At 43.1% G+C, this 18,055-nt stretch overlaps 1 protein-coding gene across 8 annotated transcripts in view; it reads right to left on the bottom strand.

The window, feature by feature from the left end:
* ARHGEF9 (Cdc42 guanine nucleotide exchange factor 9) overlaps positions 1 to 18,055 on the bottom strand; it is a 249,611-nt gene that overhangs the window by 69,583 nt on the left and 161,973 nt on the right. For all 8 annotated transcript variants that reach the window (XM_083595800.1, XM_083595801.1, XM_083595805.1 and 5 more), the window contains one exon: positions 286 to 465. In XM_083595800.1, the coding sequence (XP_083451926.1) occupies positions 286 to 465 (180 nt within the window). The remainder of the gene's footprint in view (positions 1 to 285; positions 466 to 18,055) is intronic.

The following is an 18,055-nucleotide window of genomic DNA, read 5'->3' as shown; positions in this document are numbered from 1 at the left end:
CAGTGGTGACACGCTGACTGTGGCTTGCCCTCCTCAGAAATGCTTGTCTGGTGCCCATGGTGTACTCATTTTGGTGCAAAGTGAAGACCTTCTTGCCACCCACCCCCTGAATAGCCAACCGGATGCTTCTTGAAAGTCTGCAGAGAAAGGCAATGGTGGCAAAAGTCTTCCCCTGCTGTGTGATTTCCTAAAGCAATGGTCATCACAATATCCATGAGCAAGATACAAATGTTCAGGAATAGAGGGAGAAGGGAGAGAGGGAGAAAAAAAGAGGATCTGACTCACCCTTACAAAGCTGGCAGGAAACCATCCTTCTTCATCATCGATCTGTCCCCACCACCAGTCCTTGTTGGAGGCATCCAGGACCTTGATAACGTCTCCTGCTTTAAATGCCAACTCCCGGTTGGCCATGGTGACGTGATCCCATACTGCCTCAGCGCTTACAATAGAACCGCCACTGATCAGCTTGAAAAACAAGATAAGAGACAATCAGCAAATACGTCTTCCCTGGGAAAAGGCTTGTACCCTTTCCTCCACCCTCTTAACACACGAAACATCAGCAGGCATTTCCTAACCATATCATTACAGCAGGTTGGTTTGTCCAATACTTCTTCCTTTTAAAAACAACAACCTTGCTGTGAGGAATTTCAGCTGTACCCCAGAGCAATGCTTTTACTTTTTTCCAATAAACTTTTACAGCATTTTCTAGTTAATGGAAAACCTACATTACACACACACACACACATACACACACACACACAGAGAGAGAGAGAGAGAGAGAGAGAGAGAAGTAAACAGTATAACATTTCAAACACATAATTTATATTTTTATGAAACTCTTTCACATGTGACTCGCACACTACAAAACCCCCTGCACACCATGTATTAGGGCACACATCCAGTTGACACAACACACCATGCCAGTTTGTTGGGCCCTTCCTGGCACCTTGGGGGACTAAATCTCACCAAGATCACTCTGTGCCTGAGCTGCAGCACTCCAGAGGCTGCAGATGAGGGCACACACACCTCCATGCACAAATAAAATCTCTGCAGAATTAGCCAGTGTGGTGTAGTGGTTATAGTGTTGGACCAGGACCTGGGAGACTAGGGTTCAAATCCCCACTTGGCCATGAATTTCACTGGGTGATCTTGAGCCAGTCACTGCCTCTCAGCCTAACCTACTTCACAAGGTTGTTGTGGGATTTATATGAGGAGGAACAGAACCATGTACACCACCTTGAGCTCCTTGGAGAAAGGAGAATGGTGGAGTATAAATGCAATAAATAAATTAAGCATCATGGTTATAACCAAGCTTTGCATTGCCTGGGCAGATTTCCTATGCAAATTGTCTGTTGGAGTTGTTTCAGGAGAAAACACTTTGCTAAGCGTTTTCCACCTGAGGCGATATAACTGAGATGCAGGTTTTCTGTCTCAGTGAGAAAGAACTAGACTTTAGTGTGCACCCCAGAAAACATCCAGTCCTCCCAGACATGCAGGAAGAGATGGACAATGGTAGGTTATGAAAGTTTCTCCAGCATTAGTAATCTTCTCATTGAGGCAACCTTGATAAGTATCATATCCCCTGCCTCAGAGTCCCAGGGTTGGCCTGAGGAGAACGCAGATTCAGATGACTCATGAGTTGCCCCCCTCAACACTCCCTTTTACACCATCCTAGCCTAAGTATGTGTCTCTCCTATCATCCTCGGAACCTCAGCTTCACCTGCCCCAAACCCATGCAGATGCATACAGCTGCAGAATTCCTATGGGCTCTTTTGGAACACAAGAAAAGCCCCGTAGTTGGATCAGGCAAAGGCCTATCTAGCCACCCCTATCTTCTCACAGCGACCAACTAGATGCCTGGGGAAGCCTACAAACAGGACCTGAGCACAAAAGCAGAACTCTTCTTGCTTAGGATTTCCCACAACAAGCCTTCAGCATCAACATCTGGTCCTAGACATAAGATATGACCACCATGGCAAGTACACTTTGATAGCCTTATTTCCCACAAAGCCTGTCTTAGGAGGGGAGGGTGAAGCCACTGGAGAGGGAAAGCCCTGCCAACCTTCCTAGGTTTTCGGAGCGCTCTGGTCTCTGGTTGAGAGAATGTTTTTCATAATTTAGCTGCTAGAGTCCACTGGGAGCTGCTGAGGGCTTAGGACTGGAAAAGACTCCAGTAATCACTACAATTTGCCCTGCAGACCCCAAAGCCCAGCAGAACAGGATAATAACATCCAAGGGTTCTCCAAAGAAGGCCACATTCCTGGTTTTAGTCTAAGCTCCAGCTCCAGCTGTCCAACTCTAGGTATACCACTGATTCAAAGCCTGGATTGGCTTAGATTGGCTCTGAAGAAGCTATTAATGAGAATACCTTCAAATATCCAGCTGCCAATATGGCCCAGACTCACACTGTCTCAGAATCTGAGGTGTGGTGGTGCTTGTTTGAGGCACACCATGTGAAAACTCTATGTCGACAGAATATAAGTCTTTCACAAGGCACATGACTTAAGAATGGGGCTGCATGCATTTAAAAGCAGTAAACACGCATGCACACACACACACACGGCATATCTGAATCAGAGAGCCCACAAAATAATGCTCTAATTATAAGAGAAGGAAGTGTCCATTCACAGTTATGTGATAATTCTCTGGCCATGCACCATAACAGGAAGAGAGGAGGGTCAGTAGACAGACACAACAGCTCTGTTCAGAGCCCCTATTTGCAAAACATGTCAGTGAAATACAGCAGCTCAAAACACAAAGCCTTATCCTTGGTAGCAATTGATAGACATCAATGTTTGACTCCAAGTCTTGGCAATATTGCTTTTAGGGCTATCAAACACTGTCAAGATTCTAATACTCTTGCAGGTCATCTACTAAATGTTATCACTGCATGTCATCTACCACACTAAATACCAATACACACTAAATGTCAACTGAAGCTGGGAGGGAAATGTTTGCAAATATTCAACATTTGACATTTTCTAGTTTTTACTAGTTCGCAGTTTAAATGCAAAATTCTAAACTTGTAACTCCATTAAAAATGCATTTCCCTCCCAAAATTCAAAACTTGTAACCAAAAAAGAAAGAAGAAAAAAGAAAAAGAAAGGAAATATATGAGATTCGTCTGATATGACTTGCTTTTGAGAAACCCATGTTGGGTCTTAGTCATCACAGTCAAATCACTACCTCTACTGTAGTAGCAAACTAATGTATTGAGTGACAATGCCTATGTACCCAAAATAGGGTGACATGTAAACAAGAAGGGGGTATCAGTATGCTTGAAGGAACTCCAAGAATATCAGAAGTATAATTCCTTTTTTTAAATCTAATGAGACAAAAAGGGGGTCCCAGGCAGTAGTGGCTAGTGGGATGTGTGGGGTGCCTACCTCCCCACCTCCCCCACCCCATCCTGGGAAGTAGAACCACTATGTGGTGTTGAGAAGCTAGGAGAGCAATGCAGTCCCACCTGTGCTGCTCTGCTGGCCACTCCCACTCCAAGAGTATGGTCTGAAGACACATGAGACCATCACATTGCTGAGTTCAAGCAGAACTTGCTCTGGTCAGCGTCTGGGTGGGAGACTGCCTGAATATCACATGTACCCTGCCTTGGACTCTGCAATGGAAGAAAGAACCTAAATGTAAGCAAATAAAGCCCAAACAATCCAATGAGGGCTGAGCCAATCCTAAGTGTCCATAGAGTGGGGGGATGGAATAGGGTATCCTGGAGGATGGCATTGCTAGCTGGCTGGCACTCTAAACAAGTTCATTCCCCCATCCCACTCTGCACAGGGTAAGGATACACTGCAAAAATTTTGTACTGTCAAACACTAGATACTGCTGTGCCTCAGTTATCAAGTGTGCTGGATAGTAATATTATGGCACAACGATTGTAGACTTCATCAAACATGGCTAAATAAATAACATCTAGGACACAATGACAAATAACACAGTGTGTCAAAAACACATTCTGCAATCACATATTTAGAGAATATTAATTTTCAAACTTGGCATATGAGACTTTCAGGGAAAATTTATCACAGAAAACTCAGTTCAGCTCTAGAAGTTTTCCATTCTGTACCACAGCTGTCATTCTTGACTGCAACACTCTGACCCTGTTAAATGCCGCAGAATGCCTTAAAAGGTTTCCAGAATAACTATCATTTTCTGTTACACTTTAAAAGGCTTAAGGGCAACATCCAGAAATTGGATCTGCTTTTCAAGCTATGCCAGCAATGAAGAAGACAGAATCATGACCTCAATCAGAAGCAAGCAAGAGCTGAGGATGAAAGGAAGGAACCTAACTTAATATGTTGGCTAAAGTTTACTTTTCAATCCCCTTTCTCTGCATATTCAGTCTGCGTGTGAGTGGAACATAAGAGACTTTCTTGCAACTGTGGGAGGAAAATATGAATCCCTGTGACCAGTGCTTTTTTTCTGGGGGGACGCAAAGGTGCACATACCCCTAAACATTTTGTGAATCTAAGTTTGGCCTCATTGAGGGGCAGTATTTCAATATGAGTAGGAAAATGAGAGTACCCCTAAACAATTTTTTTATAAAAAAGAAGCACTGCCTGTGACCCACATGTGTGGGGTAAATAACAAAAGAATCAGCTGGGTACCTGGATTCAAAACATGAGACAAACTCCCTCTCCAGCAGGAGAGAGTCCCCAGTAGCAGAGTTTAAACTCCCCATTTTCTACCCCTCTTGCAATTAACAGACCACACACTGTTCAGTAAGTTTTAAATGACTTACTTACAAAAGTTCCAAAGGTCAGATTCATGCATTTATCTAAGCAGCAGCAAGGAAAACACAGGTATAATACTTCTTGGGTAGAAAATACAGATAGTTCCAAACATGTGCTCTAAGCTTAGAAGTTTGCTCAGACACATCTTCCTTGAAGAAGAAGAAGAGTTTGGATTTGATATCCCGCCTTTCACTCCCCTTCAGGAGTCTCAAAGCGGCTAACATTCTCCTTTCCCTTCCTCCCCCACAACAAACACTCTGTGAGGTGAGTGGGGCTGAGAGACTTCAAAGAAGTGTGACTGGCCCAAGGTCACCCAGCAGCTGCATGTGGAGGAGCGGAGACACAAACCCGGTTCCCCAGATTACGAGACTACCGCTCTTAACCACTACACCGCACTTGGTCAGTTATATGGTGTGGAGAAAGTGAAAGGAAGAGAAGCAGCTTCAATTCCTCCCTTACTGAGGGAGCATGACCACCTGAGTTTAGAAACAAGACCTTTCTGATCTTAACCCCTTCATGCACTAACTAGCACTTATACATAGTAAAGTTTGACTGAAATTTCCCACAATAATTACTATATTGTTTCTCAGCACAGTGGGGAATTACTATATTACATATTTCATCCCGGTGGGAAGGACCATAGTCAGATAATTGGTGTGCCTGGTCTGTCTGCTGCCCAAGTGATAACTATGGATGGACAGTTTCAATGCCCCTTATGTACTTCTTTCATGTGTATCTTTAAGTTAGCCATTCAAACAGAGTATTATTTCAAATAGAGGGTTATCTTCTGTAATGTAGGGCACTTGGCTACCCTAGGGTTCACACCCCTCCATCTAGTGTCCAGAGAGTCAGTGTGAGAACCTGCTCAACATCTGAATTAGGAACTACTTGGAGGACTCCATCCCTTCCATAGCTGTGGATACCCATTAATGTTATATAATTCATTTCCTTGTGAAGCTGACCCTCGTTCTCAAAATAGCTCCCCTGCCCCCATTGTTAATTGTGCAATTTGGAATTTCACCAAAACATCTTCAGTGGGCTATTACACCTTGCTTCCACTCCTGCTCATTTTTTTGTTGCAACTGTGAGAATCAATTGGTGGTTTGCCATAAAAAAAGAAGATACTTAGTGGAAGGAGAAAACTGAATCTTTATAATCTGCTGCCTTGGATTTGGAAAAAACCACAGCCAGAGTCTGTGATAAAAAATAAAATAAAATCTGATGTCCTAATGATTCTGATAACTGCTTCAGCTCCTGCCCCTTATCAGTTGATCCCATCTCTCCAGACTGTAGAATAAGCTGTTTGGCTGTTCCTCTTTAATGGATTGTGATTTGGCTCATTAGAAGCCTGGGTCTGAGAAGGACAGAACTGTTAAAAGGATGGCTTCAACCTGTGACCCCTTCTTAGGCAGTGGGTCCATCCTCAGCAGACTTCAGAAACGAAAGATTTGTCTTCAAAAGAGCCTGGGTTTCTAATAACCTTGAAGGATCTGAGTGCAAGCCTTTCAGGTGCCTTTCAAGTGGAAAATCTAAAAAAAGAACTCTGGCCCACTCCCCACCTTCAGACAATTAACACAGGGCACAATCCCTTGGGAGTTTGTTTTTGTTTTTTTTAAGCATTTTTTTCCTATTCTCCAGTAAAAGAAAGAAAGACTCCCAGGGTGGCTTGCATATGTCAGTAATGAAACAGTCTCTGCCCTCAGGCAGAAGGGCACAGGTTCAGCTCCCAGCAGCTACGGTTCAAGTGATCTAAGATAGCACAACTGACCTAGAGAGTCACTGGCAGTCACACCTTGGCTAATCTGAGCCAATGTTTTGATACAGTAGTAGGCAGTTGCATATGTGCTGGGGAGAGGTCAAAGCACAGCAGTGAAGGACCTATTTGCATTCAGAAGGTCCCAAGTTCAATGCCCAGAATCTCCATTTAAAAATATATCATACAGCAGAGAGAATGGTTGTCGAGGAAAGGGTAGCCAAGTTGTTGGCTAGATGGATCAGTGGTGTGACTGTGACTAGGGAGGGATGAGTTGCATCCATTTCAGTTTCCTTGAGTTTCAAGTTTTCCCCACATTCAGTTCATCCCATCTTCACATCAGTTTGAGATTATTTTTTAAATGAACGTGAAAATTTGCACACATTTCCCACTCACATTTCTTCTAATATGCCCATGTTGTAAGCAATTTTGCCTAATGCATGCCCTTTTTTGCAAACAGTTTTGCTAAACATAAAATCTGTTTGTACATTATTTTCACTAATGTATCCACTTTGGGGGCAAACATTCCCCTCGCATAAACCTTATTCTACAATGCTTGTTATTTTGCATAACTGATTCTAATTTTGCTGTTCATAAGGGGAGAAAAGGTACTGGCCCTGACCCAAACATACACACACACACCTGGAAATCTTATTCAACCTCCCATTGCCTGATATTTTGGCCATCATTGGTCACAAACCTTTAAGGCTATCTACTCAACCTGGGAGGCTAGAAATCCGGGTCTTTAAGAAAGAAACAGCTAAGATTCTCAGGAAGCTGAATTCTGGGTCTCGTCTAATGTTCTACACTTTTTGGAATTACTGCAGAATTACAGTATAATACTCAGCTCTGGTTAGGGATTGCTCATACAAATGTCTCCAATAAGGCCATGCCACCATGATCACCACACACCAGTAAGCTGAACTGGAATTATCAAAAACAACCCAAAACATTGTGATTTCATGAGACTAAATTAACAGCTCGCCACAAACAATCAAACTGGCACCTCCAAAGTACAGGGGTGTTCTGACACACAAGCAAGAGGGTAGCTTGTCTCAAGGTAATTTCCACCAACTCTCCTTAGGTAAGCACTGCACAGAGAAGGTCACCTGAAAGGTGCTGCTGCCTTGTGGAGAAATCTTTTATGCTGCAAAGAGTGCACAAAAGGTCACACACCTTTCCAAGAAAGTGATATGAGTTAAATAACCTCAGCTGCACCTTCCCTCCACTGTCATGTGAACTGGAAGGGTGATTAAAGGTTAGAGATGTTGGCAAAACTCACTGGGCTGAAACCTAGAAAAGGGCTTTGGCGGTCTCAGTATTGCTCACCGCACAGAGGCATTACAATCTGAGTCAGAGAAGAATTCCCAGCTTGCCCTATCAAGTGTGTTGGGTGTTATTTGTGGCATGTTTTTTTTTTTTTTGGGTGGGGGGAGTTGAGCAAAAGAAAGACCCTTGGTACAAGAAGGTTTTCAGTGGTGGTGTGCTATTTCCTCCCTAACAGTTATTCTCGAGAACACGGTCTTATATTCCTATAAAAATCTTACTGACCTCTTCACTGATTTCAGGAGTTCAATCTGCTTGTTGAGTGATATTCTGAGCTCCAACATCAAAATGGGCGGATCCATCCATCCCTACCGCTGACTAAATATGAAGTAGACTAGGCAAGCATAAGTCTTACTGAGGCTGGCTCACTGGAGGTGGAAGGGCCCACAAAAATGAAACACAATTTTATGCACATAGAAATCTAATTAACGTATCCTTATTTTACGACACATACTAGGAAGGGAATGCCATGCCAGCTGAGCTCTATGGTTACAACTGCCCCTCCCTGTAACTTGTAATCATTCCCTCAGTAATAAAGACCTTTCATTTGAATCCTTTGCTGGAACTGGCTGGCTGTGAAGAAATCTTTGTTCTGAAATAAGTCTCTGGTCTCCTTCCAAGTCACTTTGCTGAAGCCCATCTCCCTGCTACGATTCTTTCCCTCTCTTCTTGCTTTGCACTTACTGCTTTTGAACTGTGTAGAAAGTCTCCAGCCGCAAAAGACAAAACGTAACTGAAGTTTCCATTACTTATTTACAAGCTCTTTTTGCCTTGTTCTATTACAGGCCTCTCAAATGGAATTCCACAAGTGTCCATTACATTGGGGGGGGGCTTATCAGACTGCAACAAGAACTACACAGCATCTATTCATTACATCAATATGCCACCTTCTTATGACACAGCTCAAGGTGCCAAAGATGGAGTCCCTAGGCAGCCAATTGGTGCTTCCCATCCAGGCACTGAGCAGATCAAGAATTGCTTAGGCAGGTGCCTTCAAGTTGTGCTCAAGTCAAACTCAAGTGTGGTCATGTGTCTGCACATGTGTTGCAACCTCGCAACCTGGACTCTGTGCAATTAACTTAAATCTCCCAACACACCAGAACACAGAAGAAGCTGGTCCCTCTCATTTGTTGCCTAATCCTATTGTTACACTGGCCAACAGGACTACAGGTGTGTCATGCAACTGGTGAGGACTGGATGATGGCTAGCAGGACCCAGAAGAAAAGTGAATAGCTCAGTGAGAAGCCTAACGTGTTCTCTCTCTCTCTCTCTCTCTCTCTCTCTCTCTCTCACACACACACACACACACACACCTCTTTTAGAGACATGCATTTGTATGACAGTTTGTAAAGTTCTTGCACGCTATCAAAATGCCCAGCATCACAATACAGTATTGCTAATTACAGCTTATCTGAAGGACTGCCTGCCCCTATATAGACCTATAATATCACTGGGATTATCTGGGGAAATTCTGCTTGTGGCAAACCCTACAGAGTATCATGGGGCAGTGACCTGAAAACAGGCAATTCCCACTATTGCCCCTGTATTATGCAATTCCCTTCTTTCTACATGTATATGAAGCAGCAACCACCACCTGCTTCAGATTTCTTGTGCGAAGACTTATCTTTCTGCCCCAGCTTGTCTGACCCATCAGATGAGACCCTGCTTTTCTTTTTTCAAAAATTCCCCGAATTCCTGTTATTATATGATTTTATGTTATTGCTTCACTGGCTTCATGTTGGATTTTTGCTTTAATGATATCATTTATTGTTTTACTTTGCGCACCACTTTATTTTTTAATGAGCCATTTATAAATGCTTTTAAATAAAGGAATAAATCATAATGGGAAGGCTCTTAGCCTTATTTTCTTTGCCCGCTGGGGAGAAAGAAGAAGGTCAAGGGAGGGACTGTCTTTCCCTGCTCACCCCCAGTCAACTTTAAACTTTACATGTATAATTAGTTTAAGCCCTTTAAAATTGTAAAATGCCTTGGAAGAAAGGTGGCATATAAATGCAATGAATTAAATAAATAAAAATTGCTTGGCCTCCCCCACCCCCTATTTGCATGTATTAATTAAAGACTCGTCGACTCTGATAGCCTGGAGACAGGACAGGCTGTTCCATCCCTTTCCCTAAATCAGTTTTCCCTCTGCAATACTCTCCCACCCATTATTTATGCAGGAATCTACCTTACATCAAGTTAGACTGTCTGCATTGGCCTTCCCCAACCTGGTGCTGCCATTCCATTAATCTCTAACTAGTCGTTACACCAGTTAGGGACCAAAACACTTGGAGGGTGCTGGCCTACTCTGTCTGCAGTGGATCTCTACGACCGGTGGACCTGCATGATCCTTCTGAATGGGGATTGAACCTGAGGCCTTCTGCATGCAAATCAGCTGTTCTACCAGTGAACACTGGCCCTTCCTTTATTTAGAAGACAGAACAGATGCACAGACAGAGCAGTTTCGTATAGAAGGAGCACACATGTGACTGCCTGATTCTTCATTTTGCTGCATTTGCCATTTTCATAATCCACACATTTCCCAAATATCTTTATCTCATCCTACATCTCTGGATGCTATTCTGGGAACATGTGCAGAATCAGTTCCATTGCTTTTTTTGGCTGGTGTGAACTTTCCTCGCCCCCATTTAAAATTATTGCAGATTAGCGCTGTCTTCTTAAATAGTTTTTAACAATGCTTTCCTGTTTTCCCCCCTTTTAATTGTCCCCCCCACAGAAATATACAAAGAACATGACTTAAAAATATGAACAAAATTCAGAACATCACTTAAAGCAGAAACAAAATCCAGTTCAAGAAACTCGTAGGCACAGAAAAACCACACAGGAATTATTCTCTATGCGGTATAGTATAAAGATAACAAATGCTACAGTTATTCCTACTGCTACTACAGCATAAACAAACTGAGAGTTCCACAAGGAACATTTCTCTCTGCACATATGGAAGTGGTGGCAGTGGGAGAGTAACATCAAGACATATATCAGATATTTACTTTGCTTTCTCTTTGTCTTTTTATCCTTGCTTGCATTGACCTCCCCAACTCTTTCAAAAACTGATTACAAAAACTGGATTACAAAAGGCCTCCTGGTATAACTGCTTACGAGAAATCATCCACTGCAATTTTTAAAGTGGTGTTTGTTTTTATTGATTTTCTGAGAATATGAAGCTCCTAAACTTGGAAAGTGGAGGTAAAGCACCCAAGTCAATATCTCCTGTCATTGACTTGGGTGCCTTACCCCACTATCCCAGTTTAGGAGCTTCACATTCTCAGAGAATCAATAAAAACAAACAAACAAACAAACAAACAAATGCCACTTTTAAAATTGCAGTGGATTATTTCTCTCTATATATGATGGTGTGAAAAAGGCAGGCAAGGTGCCGTCTTCCTGTGGACTTTCCCACACAAGTTGTCCAGGTTACTACTATTCTACTGTACTAACACTAGCGGGCTCTGCCATGGAGCATGGATGGGATTCAATTGCATTTTTGTCCCTTTTAGCTCTATGCTCCTATGGACACTGTTCCACGATGAATTTGCAGTGCCCTGGCACAGTTTAGGAAGCACAGGAAGTTGCCTTGTACAATCACACCATTGTACAATGTTGTCCCCACTAGGCATGGGATGCCTGTGGCCCTCCAGACACTGTTTTCTTTTTCAATCTATTAAATGTCAAGTTGACTTAAACAGTGTTTTTATACATAGATTCTATCAGCAAAGTTAGCTCAACATAAGCCTTCATTTTGCCTAACTTGCACCTAAACTTCAGAAGGGTGGGGAGATGTAACAAAACCCATCAAAAAGGAAGAAGAGGAGGAGTACATCTATTTAAGCTTAACCTCCTGCTCATTATATTTTGCTTAATGTAATGGAAAGAGTGAACTCACATAAAAATTAAGATTTAGAGTCAGACAAAAGAAAAGATTTAATGATTAAGTGGGCTTTTCAGTTGTAGCTATTAATAATACCGCTAAAGAGTTGCATATTTTATGCCCTTATATAAAGTTGTTTGAAATTAGTTAGATTGGAGATTATTGAAAATATATCTATATCAATGCTTTGAAATTGTGATTACAAAGTAGTAGTAATAATAAAGACAATGCTGGTTGGATTTAACTTGTTATTTTTTTGACAAGTGACTTCCTCTACTTCCCTTTCAGGTGATATCTCAAAATTTTCAGTCCTAAGTAACTCTGTTCAATTTAACCATAGAGAGGCTGATGCAACTCCCATCAGCCCCAGACACCAAAGCCAGTTGGTCCCAGGGTTTCAGTCTCAGTCTTTCCTAGCTTTACCTCCGATGAACCAAGTCAGACCACTGTGCCATCTAACTCAGTGTTGTCTACACCAGGTGTGGGGAACCTGTGGCTCACCAGATGTTATTTGGTGATTCCTGGCGGCCCTAGCCAGCATGGCCAGTGGTCAGGGGTGATAGCAGCTGTAGTCTAGCAAACATCTAGAGGCTCACAGGTCCCCCACCCCTGCTCTACATGCTGACTGGCGGCGGCTCTCCAAGTCTTAAGACTGGGTCTTTCCCAGTGGGGACTGAACCCGAGAGATCTACAGGCAAAGCATGTGTTCTACCACTGAGTTGCAGACCTTCCCTAAAAGAAACTTGATTCAAGCCACTCTTTTCAGGCCTGAGGGAATCCACCCCCAACATCTGTAATGCTGTAAATCAGCCTGACCTTCCCTAACCTGCGGCCCTTCAAACGTCATACCAAACTATTGGCCATGCTGTCTGGGGCTGATGGGAGTTGGAGTCCAACAACATCTGGAGGGCACCAGGTTTGAAAGACAGCTATAAATATTCAGAGGTTGGACAAAGTGGAGGAAGAGGCTGAGTTCATGTACAAACGCCGCTGCCCCCTCCAAAAAGCCCTTAAAGACAGCTACAGTTTATTGAACTGACATTATTTTGAAAACAATTTCTCATCTACTGTGACTACTTGATGGTTAAGTTTTAAGATAAGATGGAACCGTTTGCCGTAATGACAGAAGAATGTATTCCTGCAATTACTGCCCTCAACTCAAGGGGAAATGCTGTGGCTAATGTTAAAAGCGTGAGAAATTCACCAGCGCTGGCCCTACATTTCACGTTATTTCCCTTTACTGCTATAAATAATTGAAAGGTCTGTGGAGAGAGCCCATCAAAATAGCAAGTCTGAAGAAAAGCTGAACTAGGGCTTGCTACTTTTCATGTTCAGAACCTTTGGGAATGGAGCAGAGCAAAGCAAGACGCTTGCTGACCTTTTTGCAAATTTCAGGGGTGACAATTTACAAGTTTATAGCAGAACGAAAAGGGGAATGGAAAACCCAGTGGTATTGGTGATGAGAACTGTTTTTTCAAACCTTCCAGTAAATTAATATCCATTTATTTTAAAGTTATTATCTCATTGTGTTAGCAAGGGTTCTCTCTCTCTCTCTCTCTCTGTGTGTGTGTGTGTGTGTGTGTGTGTGTGTGTGTGTTTGTGTGTATTAGATATAGATACATATTTCTCCTTCTCATATGTCTCTCTCTCTGTGTGTGTAACATTTTGCAGATGACAGTGATCAAAACAAGAAAAATATGCATGCCTTAGTATTCATCAGCAAGCACTATATGCATGGATACATATATTAACAGGCATATTCAGTTACACTTCATGCACTCATACCTTTAAAAAGCCCACACCCATTCAACTAAGAAAGGAGTAGCCAGTGTCAACCCTTCCAGATATTTTGGGTGACAACGCCCACCACTCCACTTGCCATGCTGGCTGGAGTTGTTGGGAATCTGGAGTGCAAGAACATCTGGAGAGCACCACAGTGGCTACCTACTGGGAAATGAAATATCTTCCACGTTTAGATGCACTGCCTGTACAATTCATGATGACTTATTACCACTTCTACAACTAATGATTAAAATATAAAACAGAGGATTAAACTTTAACTGAAAATGGGAAAATTAACATCTTCATCTGAGAACATGTAGCTGTTTCTTGGGTGGGGGAGGAATTGTAGCTTTAAGCTTCTTTTGGAAGACTTTAGTTCTATCACTGTTATTACAACTAGGAGTTTTCTAAATATTTCCCTCTGAGACAGATTATTTTCAAGACTCTTTCTTACACATCTAGTTTTTGACCTCTATGCCCTATAGGCATAGCCATCCGTCTCCTGTAAGGAATTTAAGACTAAAATACACAAACCACAAAATAATTAATACTTATTAATAAAATGCATTAGTTGCCTTTTTGCCATGGCAACTTAAAGCAACCTACAATATTTTAAGCAAAAACCACAGACTACATTAAAACCATTTTTTTAAGTAATCTAAAAGACAATTTAGTTTTTTAAAAAAATGAAATTAACACATCCCAACCACCCAAACAGGCCATAGATAATTCAAAGCCTGATAAACAAAGAATGTTTCCATGTCAAGATGGGCCCCCACTTGTAAACTATTGATTTTAAAGTTCCAGTCATGGAATACTGAAAAAGAGCACAGTAGCTGAGAACCTGAGAATTAGAATGTTGATTTTGCTGGGTTAAAGACCTCACGCAATAGTCCTGGGAAAGAAGCCCACATCAGTAAAGGCTCCCCCCCCCCCGCACCAAAGTTAGAATTAAGCAAAGGCAGTTGTCTTACTGCCTCGTCATTCTCATTTCTGTACTATGCTAGTTTTGCATAAATCAACAAAGCCCCATCATTTGCGGGAAATATATCTTCTTCAGTAAAAGGGGCCTTACTGAAGGCCTTGTTGCCTTTACACAGCAGTCCTGAAAATGAATCCTTAGACAGGATATTAATTATCCAGCCTTCCAATGCAGCCAAACCATTTAGCTCTGGGAAACAAAGACCTTACAAATACAACTGTTCCAGAGTCTTGGAACAAGGAACAGTGTAATGGATGCCAGAAGAAACCCCAGACTGTCAATGTGGTGCCAGCAAGCAATTCTTTTCGAATCTCAGAATCATCAAGAAGCAATTTACTTCTGATGCATTTGATTGGGTGTTAACCTTCCTCATTGGTTTTAACAGAACAAAAGCTGTACAAAATTGGCAACTAATTCTGACATTTTTTTCTGGGAGCAAAACAGTGGACAGGTTCTCTGCTGGCCTTCAACCTCCAAGGTCTTTTGGAAATATGGGTGGAGCTTAAGGCAGTGGTGGGTGGGACCAGAACTAAGAGCAGGTGCTACACTCTCCCCCCCCCCAACAACCTGTTTTTCTCTGTCTTTCTGACACCTCCCCCCTCTATCTTCACACTCACCTCTCTCCAATCTCTCTTTCTGTCACCCCTTTTTCCTTTCTAAAATCAGGGTCATGAGAAGTCAACATACATTTACTATTTCTGCAGCAGGGTCCCAACATGGTCACTGTCTCCAGCATTCTAAAGCCATCTAATCACAACAAAATGGGAGCTTTTTAGCCACTGAAAAGAAGTATTCTCACCCTTTGTGCTGATTGGAGCTAATCAGAGTGAGTCAGCCACTGAATGCTGGCTCTGAGAGTCACTCTGGAGAAGGTACATGGGAAGGCCTCTGAGGAGTTGTTCTGTATGCTCCAAAGCTAAGCATTTAGGAGCACTGAAAACACAAAGTGCCACGGTTTCAAGAGAATGGAGTGCAAGTTCTGTTACGTACAATGGGACTCCAAGGAAAACACAACTGAAGTCACTCCAAAAGAGTATATTGGAGTACTCCAAACCATTTACCCAGCCATGTGAACAGAAAATAGAAGGTATGTCTGAAAGGCAACACATGGAGAGCTGCACTGATTGTTGCAATGCATCCCTAATTATCATTGTTGTATAAATATAAGATCCCTCTTGCAAAGCAAAAGCTCTTCCGCTGAGACACAGGCCATCCCCACAGTCAGATGGAACTCGCTGATGTGTGTGAGATGCCACCAGAAGTCAGGTTCCAAGGCCGGGGGCACGTCTGTGATGTCATGACATCAGCGCACTGGGCACCCATAACCTGGGGCCCAAGTTGGCACCCCTGCCCCCTGCCAAGTCCACACATTCCAACTACGTAAGAAGTTCTACTTACGTACTGCTGTATGTGCACAGAGCTCTTCCCTGTAAAGATGAACTCTGGATTTGGCCAGGATTCTCTTCTGAGGAGGATGTTGTTGTTTGAAGGAACTGACACCAGAGGAACGTGGCAGTGCTATGAGGTGGGGGAGGGATTTTGCCCTCACCTGCTTTCCAACATTTTTTCAATAAGTGGAGGGCAAAGGAGCATTTTCATTTGTCATACCTGAAGGGACTGCCAATAATCTAGGCTACAGGTAGATGGATCTTTTCCAGGTAAAGGGTGTGTGTGTGTGTGTGTGTGTGTGTGTGTGTGTGTGTGTGTAAGAGAGGAGGGGAGGCAGAGAAGGGGAAAGGCAGAACTTTTAAAAGGGGAGTAAGATACCTGTCAGGTTACCTGCTTTTGTGCTGATATTTAACAGAGTGAAAAGAAGAAAATCTCCCTGCTGCAAGAAAGGCAGATATTAGCAACAAGCATGTTGGAAGGAAGATAGTTGCAGACTACCAATAATAATAATCATAATAATCATAATAATCATAATAATACCAGGGCTGTAGCATGCTGGAGATGGATGATGGAGGGAGGGAGGAGTTGGGAGAAGCCAATGATAGATGAGTGGGAGGTTATAGTGATTATCTGCCAAAGATATGAGAATTTCAGCAGCTTTGAAAAATACCAGATGGTGGTAGGAACCTCAAGAGTCTCATAGAAGAAGCAACACAGCACATAGTTCATATTCACCAATTATTGGTGCCACTTATCACTAAAACCAGCCTTTCACTAGAAGAAGGCAAGGTAGACAAGCAAATACCTGTCAGTCAGAGGTGCAATCTTGCACCTAAGATTGAGGGGGACATGTCATGTTTGTGGGACATCGAGTGCGCAATGCGCAACACATGTGCGATATGTCAGATTGGTGGGAGGATGCTGAGCATGGAGCCCAGCGTGGTGTTGCTTCCTTGCTCGCGCTCAGCAGGAGCCAGCCACTGAACCGCACCACGCTTAGCTCCATGCTCAGCCTCCTCCACCCCCTCAATACTGAGGGGCCTGGCTCCCTGCCAGCCAATACTGAAAGGGGCCGAAGACACCTCCACCCCTAGGAATTGGCACACCTGCTGTCAGTTCATACATGCAGCTTGTGTAAACTGCTACTCTCACACTGGTAGCAGATACACAACTGTCCTAATTGGTACCTGCCAATGGTACCTGCCAATGGTACCTGCCCTGCAGGCTTCTATGGAAGATCCCCAAAAGTGCCAGGCCCCTTCATGTACGAAGCACACAGAGAGCACTGCACTGCTCTCCAGCCATGTTCTGGCAATAAGCAAACTCTCAACCCAGACTCACATACACAGGCATTTTGCTAGTAAATTGGAGGATTTTTCTCCCCCCCCCCCTTTCTTGCAGCAGGGAGGGAAAATATTACAACAGGTTAGCAATGTTGCATTTTAATGTTATAAACTGCCCTGGGACCTTAAGGTGAAGGGCAGGTAATAAATAGGCAAATAACAACCTGTCCCACATTCTGTCCCAGCAAGGTGGGGGGGCAAGCAGGGGCAGGTGTGGAATAGGGAAGCAAACAACCATTGTGATTAGAAGTATCTGCAACTGTATATTTGTACACTAGTTCAGCTTGGCTGCAATGACTGAGGCAGAAGAACAGCATCAGCATCTGACAGTGAGGGCAGTCTGAAGGTAGCCTCATGATTTGAGGGTTCCCAAGACAGTAGCTGTCACTGAGTCCAGGAGGTGCAGGTCAGGTTAGATCACACCAGAATTTGCAAATATAAACCTTTTCAGGAACCCGTACTCAGACTACTGTCAAGCTATATGCAAATGTTTCTTAACAACGGTAGTAAGGACTAGAATGTCATCTGACTGTCTCAGTAGCGAAGCTCCTGGTTCAGTCCCTGCCCTCTCCCTGAAACCCCGGAGAGCTGCTGCCAGTCAGTGAAGGCAACACTGATCTAAATGAACTGATGCCCTGACTTAGAAAAAGACAGCTTTCTGTGCTCCATCTTCCTAGTATTCCTCCTTGCCCATTTGCCCTGCCTGCCTCCTCTCTGCTTCGCTGGCACCCAATCATGCAGCAGGCAATTCTGAGCCAAAGCCTCATTAGCATGTGATATAAAAATAGAAGTGCATTTTTGCATCTCACCCTCACAGCTGATCACCCAGCAGCATGAACACAGGAG

The sequence above is a fragment of the Podarcis filfolensis genome, assembly GCF_964270895.1.
Source record: "Podarcis filfolensis genome assembly, chromosome: Z".
NCBI classification, from domain to species: domain Eukaryota; kingdom Metazoa; phylum Chordata; class Lepidosauria; order Squamata; family Lacertidae; genus Podarcis; species Podarcis filfolensis.
Note: the sequence above shows the minus strand (reverse complement) of the source record. Positions and strands in the feature narration are given on the sequence as shown.